The 23,680-nt window shown below is 45.1% G+C and overlaps 3 protein-coding genes across 3 annotated transcripts in view; 2 read left to right on the forward strand and 1 right to left on the reverse strand.

Moving 5' to 3' along the window:
• ELP1 (elongator acetyltransferase complex subunit 1) overlaps positions 1-14,893 on the forward strand; it is a 60,331-nt gene extending 45,438 nt beyond the window's left edge. Inside the window, exons 29-37 of the mRNA XM_079790073.1 lie at positions 2,183-2,244; positions 3,399-3,461; positions 3,820-3,880; positions 5,220-5,333; positions 5,860-5,971; positions 7,295-7,422; positions 7,844-7,995; positions 9,903-9,978; positions 12,785-14,893. Coding sequence (XP_079646199.1) covers positions 2,183-2,244; positions 3,399-3,461; positions 3,820-3,880; positions 5,220-5,333; positions 5,860-5,971; positions 7,295-7,422; positions 7,844-7,995; positions 9,903-9,978; positions 12,785-12,852 — 836 coding nt within the window. The 3' untranslated portion in view covers positions 12,853-14,893. The remainder of the gene's footprint in view (positions 1-2,182; positions 2,245-3,398; positions 3,462-3,819; positions 3,881-5,219; positions 5,334-5,859; positions 5,972-7,294; positions 7,423-7,843; positions 7,996-9,902; positions 9,979-12,784) is intronic.
• A 1,544-nt stretch (positions 14,894-16,437) lies between these two features.
• On the reverse strand, positions 16,438-18,118 carry ACTL7A (actin like 7A). The gene has a single exon (XM_079790075.1). It carries the CDS (start codon positions 18,060-18,062, stop codon positions 16,740-16,742), a length of 1,323 nt encoding a protein of 440 aa, XP_079646201.1. The 5' UTR covers positions 18,063-18,118; the 3' UTR covers positions 16,438-16,739.
• A 3,780-nt stretch (positions 18,119-21,898) lies between these two features.
• On the forward strand, positions 21,899-23,161 carry ACTL7B (actin like 7B; the record flags this gene model as incomplete). Its single annotated transcript, XM_079789635.1, has 1 exon — positions 21,899-23,161. The coding sequence occupies exon 1, from the start codon at positions 21,917-21,919 to the stop codon at positions 23,159-23,161; it is 1,245 nt and encodes a 414-aa protein (XP_079645761.1). The 5' UTR covers positions 21,899-21,916.
• Between the last annotated feature and the right edge of the window lie 519 nt (positions 23,162-23,680).

A 23,680-nucleotide genomic window follows, 5' to 3' on the forward strand; every position in this document is an offset into this window, starting at 1 on the left:
GCAATTTTGCAAAGAAATTTAGGGCAGCATACTTTAATGCAGTCCCATGCTCAATAAAAATTAATTTGGAATGCTTTCCTAAGTAGAGTAAAGGTTAAACTGCTATGACAGGAGTCCTAAGACGCAATGGTGTAATAAAATGGTTTATCTCTCATCTGACTAGTCGTCCCGTTGTATGGCTCTGCCATCTCTTGGGCAGAGAGCTGTAGCTGGGTTAATCTCATCTTCATTCCATTCCTTGGGGCGCACACTTACCTTTAAGTTGGAAATGACCTACAAGTCACACTATTACTTCTCCATCTCATTCACCAACACTAACATTATGTGGCCACGCTTAGTGGAATGTAACTGGATGGCCATATGCCCTATATAAAGCTAAAGATGATTTTTGAGGTGAGGCTATTCGGAATAAACAGTAGGTTGTTGGAAACCCTAATAGCAGTTTTCAGAAATGAGGTAAAAGAAGAGGCCAAATGCATAAGCATTTGCAGATTAGAAATGAAGGCAGTTTAGGTGTTTCAGGGTCTAAGGACTGATCGGACCAGAGGCGAGGCTATACCAAGTCTGACTTCTTAGAGCAGAGGAAAGGTTAAGGTCTGCCTGTGAGAAGAGGTGAGGAGAGGGTCTGGTCCTCTCGCCAAAGTAAGAGATTGATTAGTATGTTTTCCCCTTTCCCTTCCAGGAGACTTGTACATATTACTTCTTTATTAATTATTATTGTTTCTAAGGGGGTAAAAAGCATTTCTAAAAAACTAAATTATATCCTGTTAAATGTGTAAATATTCTCATTTGAATTATTCTTTTCCTTGGAAATATAAAAATGTGTAAGATTATCACTTTTCTTTTTCTGGCATTTTCTGGTTATTAGATCTGTATGTAGGCTCTTCAGTAAGCCCTCTCAATTTCCAAGCTGAACTCTTTTTATAAGTGTGAGAATTTTTTATTTTAGCCCTTTTACTTATTCATTCTGGCTCCATTGTTACTTCTGCTTTAGAAACTGGTATTTTTGATAGTTTATACCTTCTAGCTCTATGACCTATGACCTGTGATTTTTTTTTAAATTCTTTACAACTCTTAGCTTGCATTTGCCTTATGGTGAACACCTAGTCCTCCAGATGTTTAGCGGAAAATGGTGGGGAAAGCAGTGGCCAGAAATATTTGAGAAATATTATATGGTGATATTTGAGAAATGTTATATGGCAGAGTTGCTTCATGTGCACATTAACTTGATTAATTAACATGAGCCAGCAAAATAAAGAAAAGATAGGTGACTCTGTTTTTGTCAGTCATAATGTGGCCTGGAGTTAGCATGAGATGGGAGGCATGAATCTTCCAGCCCCTTAGCCTCTGGTCCTATGTGCCTCTCATAGTGTGATTATCTCAACTGGGCTGACATGATTCTAGGATCTAAAAACACTGCATGACCCCAAGCATAAGCCAACTAGCTCCACCTAGTGCTCAACCAAGCAAATAGCAGTTTTTTCCAATAGGAAGACAAAATGGATTAGTGAGAGTTACTAGGTCAGCTTCCCTTATCCATGCCTTTGTAAGCATTTTTCATGGCTAATTTTGATTATACATGGTTTTCACATCTCATGCTAAATTTAGATTATAACTTCCATTCAAGATAAACTCCATGGTATTCCTGCCTCTTTCCGTTAAAGCAGTGGTCAGCAAACTCATTAGTCAACAGAGCCAAATATCAACAGTACAACGATTTAAATTTCTTTTGAGAGCCAAATTTTTTAAACTTAAACTTCTTCTAATGCCACTTCTTCAAAATAGCCTCGCCCAGGCCATGGTATTTTGTGGAAGAGCCACACTCAAGGGGCCAAAGAGCTGCATGTGGCTCGCGAGCCGCAGTTTGCCGACCACTGCCTTAAAGAAATTCACAAAGTACATACTTTGATACATAATGAAGACATATTAATGAAACACTTTAGCAGAAAAGTCTGTTTAACTTTGTTATTATCCTCTGGAACAGTCTTAGCACTTATGAAAATGCTGTTTTAAAGCAGGTAGATTGGAATGTATACTTGTACTCTGTAGAGCTCAATCTCCAGTTTGTATGAGACCATATTTACTTAAATAGTACTACCCAAAACCATTTCAATTTGGGTTTTGGTAGAACTGTTGTTCTTATAAGCCAACTGTGGTCAAATGCTTCTTGTTACCTTTGCAGGAAAGCTCGTTGAGCAGAGTAAGCACAGTGAGGCGGCCACAGTTTTGGAACAGTACGCCCAGGTAAGCTCACTTCCTCCTTTCTAAAAGTGCCCCATTATCAAGCAAGGACTTTCTAGTGGTACCTCACAGATCATGAAAATTTAAAAATCTATGGTAGGCCCTGGCCAAGTAGCCCAGTTGGTTAGAGCATCGCCCCGATATGCCAAGGTTTTGGGTTTAATCCCCAGTCAGAGCACATATAAGAATCAACCAGAGAATACATAAGTGGAACAACAAATTGATGTTCTCTTCTCTCTCTTTCTCCTTTCTCCTCTCTCTCTCTTAAATCAATCAGTAAATTTTTTTTAATGTGATAAAAAAGAACAACTGTGGATAATTAGGATGTTCAGAGATAGTTTGCCCTAATGTCTCCCATCTTGACTTGGAAATCTAAATTCAATATGTCTCTATATGAGTGCTGGGATGTAGAACACCAGAGAGCTCTACTATAATATGTTCTAGTGGTTTGACCTTGGAAGAAAGTATTAAATTAAATCTCAAGGGAGTCGTACTTTTTATGTTAATTTGGCAAAGTAGAAAGAGTGAGAAAGAACCATTCTCAAACAAGGTGATTGACTTTAAATACGTTTTGGCTTTTACACTCATGCTCTCTATTGGAAATATCTCTTTTACCTCAGCAGGTTTTTATCTCAATACAACACACACACACATGTAGGTCAAACAAAACACATCCTACCATGTCCCTTTGTGAACCTGTGGTGTGGGCCTGTTACTGTGGCGCGTGCCAGTTGATCCAGTGGGGTCTGGGAAGAAAAATTTTATGTTTTTAATTAAATTAACTTATTTTATGCATCCTGATGAGGGATCGAACCTGCACCTAGGTATGTGTCCTGACCCAGAACTGAATCCGAAACCGTTTTAGTGCACAGGACGACGCTCCAACCAGCTGAGCCCCGGCCAGGGTGAAGTGGGCCTTTTTAGCAGACCTGTTTGGTGGTTTTGATTGATGCTTAGGGAAATAGGGAGATGATACTTACCTTGTGCTCTTTGCAGAATGCATGCCCTCCTTTGTGTTTCGGATCAGTATGTACTGAGCATGAGCTCTAGGCCAGGCCAGGGATAGAACTGGGACCGGAGGATAGCTGGGAAGGCAGAGGGGCTTCTGACATGCTTGCTCCCTTAACCTGCTGTTTGCCTTGATGTTCCTTTGTCAGGATTACGAAGAAGCTGTGCTCTTGCTGTTAGAAGGAGCTGCCTGGGAAGATGCTCTGAGACTGGTAGGGGAATGTTTATAGCCCTCCCAGCATTGGGTGCTGAGCAGAAAAGAGCAGGCGTGCAGGGGGACGGTCAGCTTCAGTGCCTTCCCTCTGAGCTCGTGAAGTGAGGTGGTAGTTCAGTTCCCACCCTAAGGACAAGCAGTGATTTGTAAACCATTTAAAAATCTATCCTTGATGTTGGGAACTAGTTATTCCTCTAAGTGTGAAATATTGCGTATTCTACTGAAATTAGTTGCATTTCCAATGGTTGTCTTATAGGAGGCTCACTCCTCTGAAGTGATCCACTTCTTTCTAAGTGTCTGAACTCTCTGGCAACTTGAATGTATCCTGCCTAAAATTACTGTCTGTTTCCTCTTAGGTTTACAAGTATAACAGGCTGGATATTATAGAAACCAACGTAAAGCCTTCCATTTTAGAAGGTGAGGGTTCCATTTAAATAGAATTTCTCATTTTGAAGTGGAGGGGTGAGGTGGGAGTGCGTTCCTGGTGTTATTACATCCTTGGCTCATGTGTTAAATGGAGTCCGTCAGAATTCTCCACTGGTGTAGTACTCAGTTCTGACCAGGGTTTTTCACAGGCTAACCAGTTAGGTGGTAGCACATGAAATATTTGAAGGTTAAAAGTCTGTGATAAGATAGGAGTGAGAACCTTTGCATTTGGGAGTAGTTGATTAACTTGAAATGAATAGTATTGTATCAATGCACAGTTTCCACATTTAATCATTATATTGTGTTTATGTTAGGTAATATTAGATAATGTCTTTATCTTAAGAAAGAGCTGCTGAAGTATTAAGAAGGGGTCATATCTGCAACTTATTCCTAAAAGTTTCTACAAAAATAATGGTGAGAGAGAGTGTGTAGAAACTGGAAGCCCAAAATATGGCAGAATGTTAAGAATTGGTAAATTGAGGTTCTGTGTAGGATTTATGTATGTATATTGAACTATTGCAACTTTTCTGTAGGTTTGAATTTTTTTCAAAATGAAAATAAGAACCTTCGCAAATGAGGTTGCTGGTTCCTAGAGAGCAGATATGTGTTTCCAGGTGTAGAGTACTCTGTGTCACTGTGACCCTCCCAAGCTCAGCTGAAAAGAAGGACGTCAGCTTGACTGGTGGGAATCTTTGGGAGTGGGGGGTTGACTTCCAGCACTGCCATTTTTAGTGCAGGCTAGGTGTAAGTAAGGTCTAGTCTTCCTGACATTGACATGTGTTCACGTTCCTACCGGCCTGCTCCCTCCTCCCATTCTAATAAAACGAGGAGGGTTCTTTCTGTACCATTCCCTTTGGGTACCCAGATCTGGGTACTGAAAGCACCCTTCCTGGCCCCACAGCGTCCATTAGCCAGCTCTTAAACTGTCTCCACTGTTGAGAACGTAGGAAAGCGCTGACAGTTCACCTGCAGAGGCCGCACACCTGTGTTTGGGACGCATGTCAGTGACTCCTCCTGTTGTGTTAACAGCTTCCTGTGCTCCTTTTGTTTGCCAGGTCTGTTCTGGGTTAGGTATCACGTCTGTTCAGGTGATTGTGTATGTTTAGTGGTAAGAGTATTCTAGAATGATGTCGATGAGTTCTAAGATCTGGAATCTCAGTTTAGTTCATTTTCCTAAAACGGTGTAGGTTAATACTCATTAGGAAAAAAATCTTCCTTGGAAAACGTAGTAACCTATTTCTTTTTGGTAAATTCCAGCTCTCACCTTTCCCCTCTAGTTTTCTCTTTGCTTAAGCATCATGCTGAAATTATTTTCCATCTTCACCCCCAGCCCAGAAAAACTATATGGCTTTTCTAGACTCTCAGACAACCACTTTCAGTCACCATAAAAAACGTTTACTGGTGGTTCGAGAACTCAAGGAGCAAGCGCAGCGTGTCTATCTGGGTGAGTGTTAATGGAAACCATCGGTGCTGGGATTGGGGAGGGGTGGACGGCTGCTTATTGTGCCTCCTGCGGTGTGGGTACTGTGTCGTGGCGAGTCTAAGCCTCTGTGAAAGCCCTTGGGGGCTGTGTGTCGGTGTGTGTGTGTGTGTGTGTGTGTGAGTGTGTGTGTGTGAGAGGAGGGCTTGGGAGCAGCACCGAGCACGAATGGGAAGCACTCTGCCAAACCTCCCCTTCGTCCCACCCAGCCAGAGTGTTTGACCACTGTGTTTTATAAAATAAGTCTCCTCATTTCTAAAAGTTCTTTTGCTGTAATAAAAAGGAAGAAAAGACTAAAGAGGTTTGGTACTGGTGTACTGGTATATAGTAGTAATTGTATTTAATATTATCTCATTTCATTTTGAGATCAACTTTGTAATAATTTTCATCCATCCTTAGCTATGCCCTGGTTAACTATAACCCACCTACCCCACTGAAGGTAAACCCACATTAGCAGGAAGTTTTCATTCTGCATCTGGTTCTTTTCTAGATGATGAGGCGTCCCGCGGTCAACAGTCTGACCTCTTCTCTGAAACTAGCAGTGTCATGAACGGCAGTGACATGAGTGGCAGATATTCCCATAGCAACTCCAGGATATCAGCGTATGTATCATGTTTACCCATCACACCCACCATACCCTGGGCAGTGGAGAAAGTCCAAGTAAATGGGTCGGTTTTCTACCAGGATGTTGCTGCAGGAACCGGAGGACATTCAAGGCCACGTGGAAGTTGTGCAAGGCCTGTCCCAGCACATCCAATAGGTTAGACTTGGTGTTCACATGTTTCCCCTGCAGCTTCATGGCCTGTGTGCTCACCCAGTGCCCACACGAACCTCACACTGCGTATCAGTTTATAAAACATCTGATTTTATTCACTTAATAAATACTATGTGACTATAATGGGTGGGCACTGAAAAAATAAAAATATAAAGAAAAAAGATTTTAGGCTTCAGTTCAAGCTAAGGATTGGAAGAGGAAATAAATATGTCATCACACTTTTACTCAGTGTAGCAATTTGTAGAAGTGTTACTGAACACCTATAGTTGTAGTGAAGGTTGCAGAAAACTTTTAAGGAGATCTGAGTTGTAAGAGTTAGAGCCTTACTTGGGAGACCAATACAAGATTATATAATTCAACTGAATTGATCTTGAGGATGTGGGGAGTGATCAGAAACTGTAAGAAAGGTGACTAGAACTGGGTGTTTAAAAGTTGGGGTGAGCCCAGCCGGTGTGACTCAGTGGTTGATCGTCAACCTATGAACCAGGAGGCAGGTCATGGTTCCATTCCTGGTCAGGGCACACGCCCGGTTGCAGGCTCAATACCCAGTAGGTGGTGTACAGGAGGCAGCTGATCAATTACGTTTTCTCGTCATTGATGTTTCTATTTCTCTCTTCCTTTCCTTTCCTCTCTGAAATCAATACAAATACATTTGGAAAAAAAAGTTGGGCTGGGAGAGCCCCAGACAAAAGAAATGGCATATTAATGACCCAAGGCAGGAAAGACTATTGGATTTGTATAGATTTTATTATGTTCAAATTCCAATCTAGTATGTCTTTATCTTCTAATTTAAGTTTTATTTTGTTGCCTTTAAATTTGTTTTTTATTATAAAATTCAAGTTCAGTTTTCTGTATATTGTTTAGCTCTTATTATCAGATGTGACCTCATTTTCATCTATATTTCAATGAAAGCATCAGGCCAGATAATACTTTTTAGGGTTTTCCTTATTTCTGCCTATAAGACTTGCCTCTCCAAGTTTTGTGGGTTTTTTTTAAATCACTTTTAACACCTCATCACCATTTCTCCCAAGTACAGATACCATCTGTAGATGCCTGGTTTCTCAGAAAGTTAGTGGCCAACAGGTACATTCATTTTAATATGTTCAGCACAAGAAGAGCCCTTTATAAATAGCTGTCTAATTTCTAACAGGCGATCATCTAAGAATCGCCGTAAGGCAGAGCGGAAGAAACACAGCCTCAAAGAAGGAAACCCCCTGGAGGAGCTGGCCCTTTTGGAGGCTTTGAATGAAGTGGTGCAGGGCATTGAAAAATTGAAAGGTACCTGCTCAATACTGCCTGACAGTTCCTGCCCACAGGCAGATAGTAAATGGACAGCACAGACAGACAGAATTTCTCCAACTAGAGGAAAGACCAAAACTGTCAACGGGAAGTGTCATTTAGGGCACATTCCTGAAACAGCCCTTCCCAGCCGGTCCCCAGAAGCCTCCTTCTATTGGCATCCCGGTACCTGCGCTGGGAGAGCTGAGCACTGAGGCAAGGTGAAGGCTGTGGGACACTGCTTCCTGCCTGGGCCCTCAGTGTGGTTTTTCCTGTTGTAGTAGATGTGTCAGATTACTCCAGCTTTGGGGAGGAGAGAAGAAAACGTGGGAGATGGCAACTGTAGTGTGATATTAAATGTTTTTTATATGAGAGAGAAACTGTGGACACAACTGAGCTCTCCCTCACGTTTCTGTCCTAGATGAAATACACTGCATTTTAAAGGTGCTCTTTCTCTTCGAGTTCGATGAGCAAGGAAGAGAATTGCAGAAGGCCTTCGAAGATACCCTGAAGCTAATGGAGAAGTCCCTTCCAGAAATTTGGACTCTCAGCCACCAGCACTCAGTTACGCCTGTAAGTTTTCCTCGAAGACAGAAGGTGCATTTTTTCATCATTTCACGGGTTATGTCACTCACAGTCTCTTACAAGTCAAAGCAAAAGACTTCGCTGTCCTTAAAACATACTTTGCCACAGTTCAGTTATCTGAGACTTATGTTGAAGCAATCGCTAAGATTTTGTTTGACTGTACAGCGACTGTTACACCGTGGCTGAGGTTGCGTTCCCTTTTATTTCTCCTCTCTGCATGGAACACTGTCCTGCAGAATATGGGACAGTCAGACAGTTGCCCCTGGCCTTCGATGAGCTTGGAGTGGGGGTGAGGAGTGTTCAGACTTAGGGGTGGTATCAGAGTTCTCTAAAGGAAGCCCAGACAACTGATCTTCCTTTTGTTTGATGTTAAATCTGACTTGTTACTTCTGATTATGCTGAGGGGGGTGTGTGTGCCATCAAGAATGACAGTAACCGTGGGAAACTGCTGAAAGAGCAAAAGGGAGAGTTTGGGGTTGTTAGGATTTAGAGGTTCGCAGGCTGGGCCCTGCTGCGCTGGTTCCTGACCCTCTGGGAAGAGGGAGCCAGCCGGCTGGGGCTGGTATTTCTGAAGGGGCATAACGATGCTAGTTCTCTGTATCGAAATGAACTGACACAAATGAGCAGCTGCTGGTGGTGTAAAGAGCTACTGTGGAGTGAAGGGAAGCGGACAAAGGAGCAGATTCCTCCTCCCTCCAGCCCTGCTCTCTCCCTCTGGTGGGGAGCAGCTGACAAGGGAGTGTCTTCTCAGGCTCCCAGCCCAGCAGTGTATGGAAGGGTGGGCTTGGGGCTCTGAGAGAGGTTAGTAGAAACACACAAGTGTACTGGGCCTGGACTCCTCACAAAGGGGTAATACTTCCCCTATACACCTTATGATATGTTTTGACTGTTAAATAAGAGGAGAGATGTAAAAGCATCTTACAAACCATAAAAATAAAAGCAACTAAAAATCATTACCCTCACAAATATTTGGATTTACTATAATAGGTCTTTCCTAGAAGAAATGTGATCACCTTTAAATCTCTAGTGATTTCAAAGCTAGCAGTTTATAATGCTTCTCTTCCCCTCTCCTCCCCTCCCCTATTCAGATCATACTAACGTCTAAGTCACCAACTTGATGAGTCTTTTAGGGGAAATGACCAAGAATATTGTGGTTTGGTTTTGGTTGCTAAAGTATGGTAATGGCTTAAGTGCAGGATACCATGAGTCACGTGGGAGTGCTTGGAGCACGTCATCGCTGCTCAGGGTGCCACCAGGGGGCGCTGCCTGCACTTCACCCTGCAGAACTGAGTGGAGGCAAATGGAGGGCCTGGCATGCCCACCGTCAGGCTTGTGCAGCTCTGGAAGTCCCTTGTTTACCTTGAACACATGCAGAATTTTCACTCTGTCCCATGGTACGCACCTTTTTATTTTATTGTAAGAATTCCCACAAATCTCTGAGTACAATTTGATACTCTGTGTATTCTATAGCCTCTTGTACTATTCCCTCTCCTTCAGGGTCTGGCTTGCTCATGTGAAAGGATCAGGCGCATATTGTTGTAGATTTTCTTTCCTTTCTCTTTAGCAAGAGAAAACAACCAAACTTAATACAGACATATGTATGGGAACCCCGCACACATGAGAGAGTCAGACTCCACATGAGGAGAGGTACCTAGATTTTCTTTTCTTTAACCCCCATCATTACCTTGTCCTTCTGGTAGAAAGGAGATTTAGAGGTCTGAGTTGCAAATGGAGAAACAGGCGAATTAAAATCACATAGGAAAAGAGAATTACTGTATTTGCTACTATCCAATGAAAATGACGGGCTATTTCCTGCTGGCAGAGTCTGGCCTTTGGTACCGCAGTTGTCAGAAGTATAAGGTCATCTTTGCTGATACAGTCTACTTTCTGCTTAGGTTCTGGGTCCCAATTCTACGTCCAACAGTATCATGGCTTCTTATCAACAACAGAAGACTTCAGCGCCTGTTCTTGGTTAGTATTTTTCCCTCTGAATTATTACAGTACTAAGCAGGAGTATCCTTCTGTTGTGTTGAGAATTCAGCAGTTTAAGGTGAGAATCTAAGACTGCATCTTTAGTAAAATGAGTTTAATGCGTCTAATGGTGGGAAGCTGGGGGGTGGGGAATCCAACATGACTTTAAACGTATAAGTGTTTTTTTCAGTTGTTCTATTGTACACTTGTCAGTACAGTGGCATATTCTTGCCTGCACCAGCACACCACAGTTGAAATTTGAGTCTAAACGGTTGAATTTACACATACAGTTTAAAGATTCTCCTGAATCATAATTTTTGGTGATTGGAGTTTCACAGTTGCAACTTTGGGATGTTTTCATAATCCTAAGAGCTGGACTTCTTGATCATCTTTAGGATTGACAGTGTAATTTGAAAGCAAATCCAAAGACCATTAATATCACATGTAGATTTCCTGTTTACTTATACCTAAAATGTTTTGTTTGATGGGGGGAGGTGATTCTCAGTTAGATTACATAGCCATCAAAGTTAAAAGTCCTAAAGGCTTTCTTTTGAAAGTTTAATGGAAACTTTTGACAGATCAATTTGGTACCTGAATATTTGCCTTTCAGGTAGATTAATCAAGGGTACCAATCTCTTAGCTTTGAAAGGTTAGAGAGATGTTTAGAATGGCAGTTTTTACTATTTATATTTTCTAGCATGTGAGAGGCAGCAGTCTGAAAATTTTTCAATTAAATGCCGAACTATAATAGCATTTTTATGACATTTGAAATAGCCTGTGAGGGTTCAAATTAAGTTTAACTTTAATGGCTTAAGTTGCTGCCAGGAATAAACCACTACCTACCTTTCATCCCAGCTAAGCACATATATATGGATAGTACCACTGCATTCCCGGCAAGCTGCTTATGGTATCGATCCCAAAGCATACTTATTTCTGAGGTGCTACAAATTCATCTTAGACCTGAGGCAGGTTAATAATTACTTAGTTTGTACTGTGACTAAGCCAGTTGTAATTTCTGTCCCGTTTTCCTTCTTGCCGGCCTGATGCTGACCTGCAGGTCACGTCAGTCACCCCTTTCCCTGGAGTCTAGGTGGCTCTCCTTGCAGAGCCCTTCCTTTCCAGCTGAGCAGTTTGAGGCTCCTCATTACCTGAGTATGTGTTATCTATGTCCTGTGGCTACAAGATTATGTAGGAAAGGAGAAGATGAACTACTCACAAAAGTAGTTCCACTCAAATATTTGTCAGCGAGTCCTCTCCAGCTAACAATACTGGTTAAGTACATTCATACATCCCAGTGGGACCAGTGGGCATTTTCTCTGATTGTTTCATGTTTGCCATGCAGTGTAACATCATGCAGATCGATTGCAAGTGTTGCAAAAATTCACGATTTTATAAAATGGATTCAAGTGTTATTGGAGGAGTGCTTAAGTCATAATCTAGTTGGACTTGTTAAAATGGATAACAAAATAAGTGCTTCAAATGAGAGTGATTTGACTCTCAAATAATTAAGAGAAGTCCTTGGAAAAATTGATAAAGCCTTTGGTGTATTTTTGTAAAAGTTGCTGTGAAATCAAACATGAAAATCATCATGTCCTACTGTCATACACTTTGTCAGTGTAATTATTTTCCTCCAGATTCAGTACTTGGTATTTATTGTTAGTTAAGTCTAGGAATCAAATATTATTGTAATGCCTAAGTTTTTAATAAGATAGAATATATTTTCATAACTTTTTTCTTCTTTGAAAAACATATAAAGTCTAGGTCAAAGTTTATTAATCACTATTTAATATGAAATTATGGGCCTTATTGACAATGGACTTATTTAAGTAGCCTTTTCCAATATCTATTCTTAAATGAGTAAAACCTCCTGTGGTCTTTGTATCTATATAGTTTTTGTTTGGGGGGAGTAGAGAGCAGCAATTGTATGTGAAATTATAAAAGTGATATGATTAGTAGAGAAAGTCTGGATTGTACGGAAAAGTATATTAAAGAAAATTAAAATTTGATGATTTCTAGTTACATGTATAGATATATATTTATGTATAATATTAAACCATGTTTTTAAAAACTTTCTTGAGCATTTTTCTCACATTGTTAAATACTTTTGAAAATAAGTTTTAATGTCTAAATGGCTCCTATGTGCAGACATACTGTTGGAACTTTATCATGAATCCTGCTAAGATAGAACATCTTTTAATGGACATATTTCTCATCTCTCTATTTCCTGTATATGATTCATACTTAGATAATAGATTCCACAGATCTAACTGGAAAAGGGTCTGGGAGTTTTATCTAACAATGACAATGCTCTCTCACCCATTTCCCCCCTCTACTTTTTTTAAGTAGGGACATTTTTATCAATCAGTGTGCTTGTAGAATTTTTTTTATCGTAAAGTATTTTCTGTCCAGTATCTTTACTTATTGAATACATGCCCCATGTTTCTTTACTCTTACAGTTGAGGTAAATTTTACATAGAGTAAAATGTACAGATTTTAGGTAGATGTAGTCTGATGGGATTTAATAGAATATAATATGGCCTTATGACCACCACCCATTTGAAATATAAGACATTGTTTCACTTGGAATCACTTGGTGGGCATTTTCCTGCTACTCCCCCATGTGCCTGGAGTTGTAATGGAATCCCCCGCAGCGTTTGCTCTGATCGAGGTTGGAAGGTAACAGAAACATTAACTCGCTTCTGATGGTCGCCTTGTAGTGGCCCAGTTTTAGATTAGAGTTACTGCCTCAGCTCCCACCACCAAGAAAAAGAGTGTGTCCTGTCACCATCTCTCTCCTTTGTACTAGATGCTGAGTTTTTGATACCGCCGATGATCAACAAAAGAACCCAGTGGAAACTGAGCCTGTTGGAGTGACGGCTCCTCGTTGGGAGGGCTCGGCAGAGAAGACGTTTTCTTCCCACCCCTCAGTCCTCCAGGCCTGGAGGCCTGGCTGCCGAGAACCGGGACGAGGAAGACTATGATCTACCTTCGCATTGCCGAGAGCGGCTCCGTGCAGCAGACCTCTGCACACACCACGCAATTCTATTTTATTTTGCATAGAGTTTTAATTCACTAAACTTTAATCTTTAGTTAATATAGCATCATTTTGTAAGGTTTAGTGTTCTTTTATTTAGTGCTGTTTGAGAGCATATTTCTGGTATTTATGATAAACAGGAGCTGGGGTTTCAAGCCCAGTTGCAGGTCTAAGTCATATTGGGACCTTAGACAAGTCACATAATTAATTTGTGCCTCAGTTCATTGGGAATAATGTTTCATGGTTTCTACCTCAAACATGTGAAGAAATGTTTTTAAATTGCTTTATGTTCCTGGAGGAGAACATTGTATATCAACAACATGGCTGTTAGTGCTACCAACAGTTAGTCACATTTCGTCACTTCAATGGTTTTTTTACCTTGACCTAAAGCAGAATGAAAAGCTAGCTATATCCTTTGAAATTCAAAGCTTTTCCCTGCTAACCTGTTATTTTGCAGTATCTTACCTGATTATGTGCTCCCAGTTATAACTGGAGTAAGCCTTCCATCACTACAGTGTCCACAAGGACTATTTTCACTGCCTGTGAGTTTTCTGCTAGAGACTTAGCAGAACAAAGTAGACTTTCTGAAACGCATCATGCAATTTGTTATGGTGAACAGTGTTCATCAGATGGCATGCACGGTTGTGAGTTACTCCTTTTTCTCCAAATACTGCTGCTTTTAACAAAATGTTTTTGTCAGTGTCTAGACCATTTCTTTTTCTTTCTTTCTTTCTTTCTTTTTTTTTTTTCTGTATGGTACCTAACTGACCTCTATCTTTTAGTTACTTTCTTTGAAAGAAATGAGAATATTTTCTCTTTTTGGTCAGTCTAGAAAAAGCTCATGTCATCTTGATGCTAGTTTTGGGGCTCTTAGGTAAGATTAAAAATTTCTTCCATGCCTTTAGTGCCAGACCCAGATCTTCATCACTATACATAAACTAACTGGAAATGCTGCTTTTGATTCTGAGTATAGGTATATCCAGAATTAGAATTTCAGACTTTTCTTAATATAGCAAAATGTTAGCTGTAGAATCTAGGTGTGTTCCCTGTGTAATTCAACTTTTCCGTGTGTCTGAAAATTTTCACAAAATAAAACAAAAAAGAAGAGATAAAGATATGTATATCCTGCTTAGGAGAAACTGGCTTTTTGGTTCATGCCCATATGGATTTGCTGTAATTAAGTTCCCAATACTGATAGGCTACAAGTGCTTTGTGGCTCCCCTTTGGCATGGAAAAATGAGCATGATAACTGCTATGACATTTTAATAAGTTTCAGTGCTCTTGGTATGGGTCATAGTAAAGGGACTTGCTGATGGATTGGAAATACAAGTAAATGTGTGTCTTGATAATGGTGTGATTTCGTGGATGGTCAGTTTTCTTAAAATAATGTAGTGAAGCAACAAGAAAGGATTTGTGTGAATTCTTTCAACTCAATTTACTATCAATTATTATCTCTCATCGGAGCAAGATGGAATTTTGTTCACTTTGAGAAGTGGCAGGCGGGAGCAGACCTTCCAAATTAAAGGCAAAATTGAGGAGGAATGCTGTATGGAAAAGGAGGAACTCCTGGGAGTGGTGAATGCCTCATTCTGGGGAAGGATTCCGTGAAGTTTTAGGAAAGAGTATATAGCTCTTCCCCCCAAATTGGACTGTGTCCCAAAGCAAGTTCATGCCACAACCCGGGTTTGTGCCCTGACTAGAAATTGAACCCACAACTGTTTTTGTGTGGTTTACAGAATGACACCCCAAACAACGGAGCCACCTGGCCTGGACAGCCTTGGCACTTTGACACTTTGGGGCATATCATTCTCTGTTGTGGGAGCTGTTCTGCGCATTGTGCGGTGTTTACAAATCCCTGCCTCTACTCTCTAGATGCCAGTATTTCATACTCCCCACTCGTGTATGACAACCAAAAACATCTTCAGACATTGCCAATGTCCCCTGGGGGTCAAAATTGCCCCCATTTGAGAACCACTAGTCTAAGATAATTTCCAAATACTTAGTAAAAGTATTCACCTCTTTCTTAAAAAAAAAAAAAATATATATATATATATATAATTGATTTCAGAGAGGAAGGAAGAGGGAGAGGAGATTAGAAACATCAATGATGAGAGAGAATCATTAATCGACTGCCTTCATCAAGCCCCCGACTGGGGATCAAACCCACAACCCGAACATGTGCCCTTGACCGGAACTGAACCTGGGAGCTTTCAGTTTGCAGGCAGATGCTCTATCCACTGAGCAAAACCAGCTAGGGCAAGTATTCACCTCTTTATGAGGAGTATTCTTTTTTTCTACAAGGCTGATTGTGTAAGGATCAAGTGAGGGAATTCATAAAAGTGCTTTGGAAAAGACTGCAGGTGTTTAGCCTTACATTTTTTCATTTTAAAATACAGCATAATGTTTAGGCCTAGGGAGGCCTGGAGAGTGCCATCCTCCAGAGCTACCTCCCCTGCCTCCCCTTCATCAAGACCCTCACTTTCCAGGGTTCTTGACTTTTGTTCCCAGACCCTTACAGGATTTGAAGATAGTGTATTTCTATATGATTGTTTTCCTCTGTGATCCCTATTTTATTTTATGCATTTTAAAATATTACTTAGAGGAAGGTACATAGGCTTTATCATCCTGCCAAAGTGGTCCAAAGATTAAGAATTAACCAAACTTCAACCGGCCCATCAGTGAACGTTCATGCAGTGTTGACACGTGAGTGGTTTGGGCAGAAACTGACATGAGCAGGACAGTGTACCCAACTCCTAGCTGATTCCCAATGCTGCAAGGTAAGGCTGTCATCCTTGCTGACTGTAGGCACTCCAGGTGCCCGTGTGGGGCTATCTTTGCTGCTCTACTCCAGCTTGCTGGTGCCAGCCACAGCCAGCAGTGCTTCGTCACCAGGCCAGGACCCAGGGTCTGCCATGTAGGTCTTTCAGGGGAGTCTAGGCAAACCTGGAGGCTCTGAGGGTGGTTCTGGAGAGCTTCTCCCTGGGCGTGGTAGAGATGCCATAGCTCTCCTGTGAGTGCTTGAACGTGTGCCTTTGTGGGGTGGGAGTGGGGGTAGGGGTGGGGGACAGTGAGGGTTACAGGAGACTCAAGACCATAGTAAGACTTTTGGGCTCCTGTGAAAGAGAGAGAAGTCTAAGATAATGCTAGCAACTCTTGTGATCCCCTCCTGGAGGCCGGACACTGGTGTTTAAGTGCGTTGTGGGAGACTGAACCTTGACGGCATACTTCCTATTGGTGTTCATCAGAAGGGATCTTTGTGAACTTAATATATGCATAGCCCACGGACACAGTAGTGCAGTGAAGGCCTGGGATGGGCAGGGACTGGGTGGAGGGAGGCAAAAGAGGAAATGGGGGACATCTGTAATTCTGTCAATAAAAAAGGGGGTGTCTTACATGTCACAACAGCATATAATCTACCATCATACTTCGCCTTCCAAGCAGATCTTAATAATACATTAGTTCCTAAAGTGGAAAATAAAATAAGAGAGAGCACCATTTTAGAGCTAGTCCCTCCACCCCCCACCTCCACCTTTGTGTTTGCAAATGTATATTTTAAGGCAGAGCTGCATGTATGGAGTTGTTCTCATTAAGTCAGGAAATAGACACACTGGAGGGGAACGGAGTGTTTAATGCCGTCGGAGTGAACGTGCCGGGCCTATGTGTGGGGTGGGTGCTCACCCAGCAAAGCTGACACCTGGCAGCCACAGCGACCATGCTTCATCCGCGTTCAGAAGCACCTTCTGTAGATGAAGAAAGGCCCGTGTTCCTCATACTCAAAGCGGTGGACCCACAGTGGCTGGAAGCCATGGAGCGATGCCAAGATGGAGCCACCCGTCCACACCGCAGTCTCTCTCTCGGGCAACACGTTTACCTGGGGGGTGTCATTGGGACACAAGGTGCTCAGCTCCCTCTGCAGACGGTTAGGGAAACCACTGAGCATAGTGCTCCCCCCGCAGAGCAGGATATTCCCCATGAGGTCCCGTTTGAGGGCGATGTCGCACTTGTTCAGGCAGGACACGGTCTGGGTGTGGAGGCCCAGCTGCATGGACCGGATCAGGGAAGGCTTGAAGAACATCTCTGAGCAGAGGAACCTCTCCTGGCCCAGGTATATCTGCTGCCCGTCGGGCAGGGTGTACTGGATCATGTGCTTAGTCTCTGGGACTTTCTTCTCTTCGATGGGGTCCAGGGCCACGAAGCAGCATTTCTTCTTGATGTCCTCCACAATGCCCTTGTGGGCCTCGGTGAAGTGCTTCCCCGAACTGTTCATCAGGCCCATCAAGTAGTTTGTCAGGTCAGAGCCCGAATAGTCCAGCCGCCCCGTGATGCTGGGCAAAGGGTAACCTTCGTAGATGGGGACGACGTAGGACACGCCGTGGCCCACCTCCACGACCAGGCCGGAGGTCCTCCCGTAGGAGTACATGGACAGGCGGGACTGGTAGGCGATGTGCATGGCAGGGGTGCTGAAGGTCTCAAACAGCATTTCGGCATACTTCTCCCTGTTGGTGTGCGGGCTCAGCGGCGGGTCTGAAACCAAGACCGCGTGCTCCTCCGGGGCGATCTTCATCTCCTTATGGAAGATATATTCCCAGATGCCCTGCACCGAGTCCCAGTCCACGATGACGCCGTGCCGCAGAGGGTTAACTAGCTTGAGGCGAACCTCCGGGTTGATGAGCTCCTGCCCCACGAAGGTCTCTTTGCGTTTGTCCCCGGTTTTGGTGGTCTCCATGTAGGGCTTGCCCACCGTCGATGAGATCTTGTGGGTGGGCCGTGGCAGCCCAGCAAAGCCGCATTTACAGTAGCCGGTGCCGAGGTCCACAACCACCGCTTTGGTCACCTTTACCTGGGCCTTCTCCCTGGCTTCTCCTGATTTCGTGGGCTCTTCTGGCTCCAAGCAGTTCCGGTGGACCCACACCGCACGCTTTGCTGGGCCACACTTTAGGGAGGCAGTCTGGAGGGCCTCTGTGTTCAGGGAGGCCTGTTCGCCCTTCCCCTTGTCAGGCCCGTCCCCTATGAGCCCTGCCTGCGGAGCCCACGTGCCATCAAGAGCCATCTCGCTCTCAGAAAGTTCCTTGATCCCACAGGCTTCAAGGCCGGAAAGGCTGAAATTGGACGGCAACTTGAGAATGTCCGCAATGATGACATCACTGATTATGACATAACCTAGTGACCTGGGGCTTTCTGGATCCTGGGAAACTTTGTCCCATGGTAGGGTTGATTTGGGTAGTGTTTTATGGAGATTTACCCTTTTCTCGACTTTGTAATAAACCCGAGTCATCCAGTCAGTATTTATTGAATGCTTGCAGTGTTCAGGCAGCTGAAAATACAAGGCAGAGTAAGAAAAAGAAAATTATCCACCCTTTTAGAGCTTATATGCTAATCAGTGGGAGTTGGGGAGAAAGACAATAAGCAAATTATATATATGTATATATAATAAAGGCACTGTATTAAAATACATTTCATTGCTGTGTCTGGGCAGGGCTCCCTGAAAGTGACTGAGTGAAGACCTGCAGGAAGAGAGGGAGAATGCCGTGTATTTATCCGAGTGGCAGATGTAGAGGACTGGAAGCAGAAGTGCCTCTGATGCGTTAGAGCAGGGGTCCGCAAACTAGGGCCTGCAGCCTGTCTCTAAATTTTTATTGGAGCACAGCCACTGTCTATGGCTGCGTTTGTTGAGTCATTGCAACGAAGACTGCAATGGCTCGCAAAGTAGAAAGTAAATATTGACCACCTGGCCCTTTACAGAAAAAGCTTGTCAGCCCCCAAGTTAGAAGATCCCCAAAAGATGAGTGTGGCTGGAGTGGGAAGAGTGAGGAACAGCACATGAGATGGAGGATCTAGGGGGGTAGGGAGGGCCAGCAGCTCACATTGGGCCTCATGGGCCAGTGCTAGGACTTTGGCTCTGGTTCTGCATGAGGTCAGAAAACACTAGAGAATTTTGAGCAGGGAGTTGACACCATCTGACTTAGATTTTAGCAGAAATAATTGCTGTTGTGGTGCTTGTACTAAGAACGTATGTCTCATTTGTTCCTTGGGACAATCTGCAGAGGAATTATTTTTGGACACATATTTGTACACATATTTATCCTTTATTTAGGCCTTTGGTTCAGCAATGAAATTTGACCCTACACAGTCCCACTGATGACAACATTGAGGCTCTTAGGTGCGTAACTCACCCAAGGATGGTCCAGCCAGCCGTGGCCAAGCTCTCCTAACTACGACTTCTTCCCAGGGGTGTGCTGTGGACACACCTTGATGGGACCCGACATAGGTCTCCCATGCCATCTCTGAAGCTGGGCATGTTGGTGCTGACACCTGCCACCCTCAAGGCTCCCAGAATCCAACCTTACGGTGTGCAGTCACGTACTTTTCATAAAAGAGACCGTCACTACAATGGTGGGCTTTCTCCTTTAAGACGGTCACTGGGGTGTTCTTGGCTCTTTGTGGGCTGTGTGTGAAGAAAAGGACCAAGTCCCGTCTCATGAGCCTTATGACTGTCTGATGGAGGTGGCTGAGCTGCCATCTCAGAAACAAAATCTCAGCTTCTTAGTTCATTGACTAGAGGGTGAAGAAGCACAGAGTTTTGAAAGGATAGGAAAGCGCTTTTCTGAATGCCTGACTACCTGAAAAATAGTTTACTTGCTTCTGCTATTCAGGGATTTCCATGGCCAACTTGGATTGTTTGACTTTATTTCAGAACTTGCATGATAAGGCGTATTTAACTTAGAATCATCTATTGTCCTTCTCCTCACCCCCCTCTTGAATTTTCAGAAATCTGCAGCTGCTTAGTACATTTCACTGTCCTGGGTTTCTGGAGGGGCCTCTATTGCTGCTGTAATGAATGATCACAAATTTAATGGCTTACAACACAAATTTATCATCTTATAATTCTGAGATGGAGGTTAAAAGTCCACAGTTGGTCTTCGTGGGATAAAACCAAGGTGTGGGCAGAGCCCTGTTCCTTCTGGAGGCTCTAGGGCAGTGATGGGCAACCTTGTGAGCTTGGTGTGTCAAACTTCGCCAAAAAACTGAGCATAACTCGGGTAGTGTGTCACTTTGAGGAAAAAACATTATTTCGCAAATGTTTCCTCCTCAGGAGCAGCAAATGTTTCATCCTCAGCAGCCGCGTGTCATCAGAAATGGCTACGCGTGTCAGTGCTGACACGCGTGTCATAGGTTCGCCATCACTGCTCTAGGGGCTCATTTATTTCCTTGTGGCCCTTTCCTTCCTTCATCTTCAAAGACTTCTCGGACTTCTGCTGCTTTGTCACATCTTCTCCGACCTGACCCTCCTGTCTTTATCTTATTAAGATCCTGTGATTCCTTTGAGCCCACCTGGGTACTCCAGGGTAGTTAACCTCCCATCTCAAACCCCTTAACTCACATCTGCAAAGTCCTGTGCCGTGAAAGGCAACATAGTCACAGGTTCCAGGGATTAAGGATGTAGACATTTTCGAGGAGGCGGGGGGGGGGGGGGGGGGGGAGCGGGAGGCGGGGACGGGCATTATTCTTTCTTCCTCACTCTCCACATCTGATCTGATAATCTAATGCAAATGCAGTTTGTGAGGCTCGAGGAGGCTCAGGAGCCGACCAGAGAAGGCCTCAAGTGCTAGAGTAAGAGCTTGGATTGAATTGAGGATAGTTGGGGAACCAACCAGTTCGATTAGATTCTACCTTCTCAACTTCTCTAGAACCTGTCCCTTGTTCTCTTCCACATGATCACAGCCCTAGTTTAGGCCACCTTTAGTCTTACAAGAATTTCTTCAATTCTCTTTTCAGGTCTCAGAGTTTTGCACCTTTATTTTATAGCTAAACACAGATCTTCCTAAAATTATCTAGAAGCCAAATCTGACCACTCCTCTGCTTGGAGTCTTTATAGTTTCCAGCTGTCTTCATTTCAATCCAAGCTCCTTCTCCTAGCATTTGAGCCCTGCCTGGTTGGCTCCGTGACCAGAGCTCTAGCTTCATCCATTTTTCCAAACACCTGAACTATAGGCAGTTCCCCACCGTGGCCCCCTCTGAGCCTTTGCTCAGGCTGTCCTTTCTGCTGGGGATGCCTTTCCCGCCTCTTAACTACTGGACAGATACCCACGTATCTTCCAGAACTCGACGGAAGCATCTCTCTAGGGGACCTTCTGACTGCCCCCCTCCAGTGAGCGCTCCCCTCTGTGCACCTCTGCTCTCCCAATGGACTTTAGCCTGCAAACTCCTCTGCATCCATTCCACCTTCTTCCCACCTAGACTGGGCGCTGGTTGTGGCTGAGTTCCTATCTATCACCAGCAGACTGTACGGGCTGGACCCACCACAAACCCCTTCAGATGTTGGAGGAATGAAAGTGCTGTTGGGGCCCTCACTCTCTTTAGGAGACTTGGTGCATTGAAGTTGCATGAACTTGGGTTAAAGTACAAACACTCCAAAAGCTGTCTGTTCATGGGCAAGTCATTGGAATTCTGAGCCTCGATTTCCTCAGCTCTGCCTACCTCATGGGATTCTGTGAAATAACATGGGAGGTGTCTGGTACACTGCCTGGCTTACTGTAAGGGCTCAAATATGCATCATCCTTGCAGCCAAGAAGCAGAGGAGGGAAAGGTGTCCCGTCAGTGAGTAGGCGAATAGGATCAGGGGAGTAAAAGAGCAGGAGAAGAAACCTCTGAGACCCCAGTGTGCTTGGGTTTCTAAAACTGTGCTGGCCACTTAGTATGTCCGTGCAAAGTCCAGTCAGGCAGATGGGGGTGGGATGACAGATCATGGAGCCAAGGCCAAGCCTCCCCTGACTGCTGGAATGGACCAGCCTCCAGTGACATCACAATCCTGAGTGGCTGCTGAGGCACTGCTGGAGGTGGACCCTCATTGCTCTCCACTGAGCACTACGATGTGGAAGCGAGAAAGGTGAGCAAGGAAGGCAGATGGCAACGAGGAGCAGCTCAAGCCCCATGCCCACGGGCACGGCTCAGGGTGACCCCGGAGAGACAGGGACGCTGTCAGCTCCGGATGCTGGCATTCGGGACAGAAGTTCAGCCACTCAGCTGAAGGCGAAGCCCAAGTATGCGCGCAGGGTCAAGGCGCTCATCATCGACCTGGGCTCGCAGTACTGCAAGTGTGGCTACGCAGGGGAGCCGAGGCCCACCTACTTCATCTCCTCCACGGTGGGCAAGTGCTGCTCCCAGGTGGGCGACACCCGCAAGAACACCTACGTGGGCCACGAGCTGCTCAACATGGAGGCGCCGCTGAAGCTGGTGAACCCTCTGAAGTACGGCGTGGTGGTGGACTGGGACTGCGTCCAGAGCATCTGGGAGTACATCTTCCACACGGCCATGAGGATCCTCCCCGAGGAGCACGCCGTGCTGGTCTCCGACCCCCCGCTCAGCCCCAGCAGCAACCGGGAGAAGTACGCGGAGCTCCTGTTCGAGACCTTTGGCATCCCCGCCATGCATGTGACATCCCAGTCGCTGCTGTCCATCTACTCCTACGGCAAGACCACGGGAATGGTGGTGGAGAGCGGGCACGGCGTCTCGCACGTGGTCCCCATCTCAGAGGGCAACGTGCTGCCCGGCCTGGCGGGCCGCACCGACTACGCCGGGGGCGACCTCACCAACTACCTGCTGCAGCTGCTCAACGAGGCGGGCCACAAGTTCACGGACGACCACCTGCACATCGTGGAGCACATCAAGAAGACGTGCTGCTACTCGGCCTTGCAGCCCGAGAAGGAGGTCTGCCTGGCCCTGGAGGAGCTGCGCGTGGACTACGAGCTCCCCGATGGCAAGGTCATCACCATCGGCCACGAGCGCTTCCAGTGCGCCGAGATGCTCTTCAAGCCCACGCTGGTGGGCAGCAGCCTGCCCGGCCTCCCCGCGCTCACGGCCACCTGCCTGGGCCACTGCCAGGAGGCGGGCTTGAAGGAGGAGATGGCCGCCAACGTGCTGCTGTGCGGCGGCTGCACCATGCTGGACGGCTTCCCCGAGCGCTTCCAGAGGGAGCTGAGCCTCCTGTGCCCCGGGGACAGCCCCACCGTGGCTGCGGCTTCGGAGAGGAAGAGCTCCGTGTGGACCGGCGGCTCCATCCTGGCCTCCCTGCAGGCCTTCCAGCAGCTCTGGGTCAGCAAGGAAGAGTTTGAGGAGCGGGGCAGTGCCGCCATCTACACCAAGTGCTGAGCGCGGCCCGGCAGGCCAGGCCTCGCGGGCAGGCGCCCTCAGGCCACTCTATACATTTACAGAGTTTCCCATAAACATTTAACAATGGCTCTTGTCCGGTCTGGATTTCTTGCTTTAGGAGGTGATGGGGAGTTGGGTTTAGAGGTAGCAGCACCTTTTGCTCTGCTGGGTGGGGAGCAGCAGGGTGGGAGGTGGGTGGCCCCTCTCCTCACGAGGGTGACATCATCTCAGAGCCTCAAGTATGGCTTCCTGTTCCATTAGCTCCTCAGGGTTCAAAAACCCAATTCAGCAGACACATTGCTTGCTCATCTGTCCAGGAACCATGTGGGACATGAAGGCCTGGATTAAGGGACCAGCTTGGGTTATGTAGTTAAGTGGTGGGGGGACCCTCACAAGCAGGTGTCTGACTTCACCTCTTGTCGCCCGCCCATAGCTGCATCGTTGCTGATTGCCCCAGGCTCCCTCCCTGCCCTCCCCTCACTGCCTGCCCTCTTCAGAGGCGCAGCCCATAGGTGTGCC

The sequence above is a fragment of the Cnephaeus nilssonii genome, assembly GCF_951640355.1.
Source record: "Cnephaeus nilssonii genome assembly, chromosome: 14".
NCBI classification, from domain to species: domain Eukaryota; kingdom Metazoa; phylum Chordata; class Mammalia; order Chiroptera; family Vespertilionidae; genus Cnephaeus; species Cnephaeus nilssonii.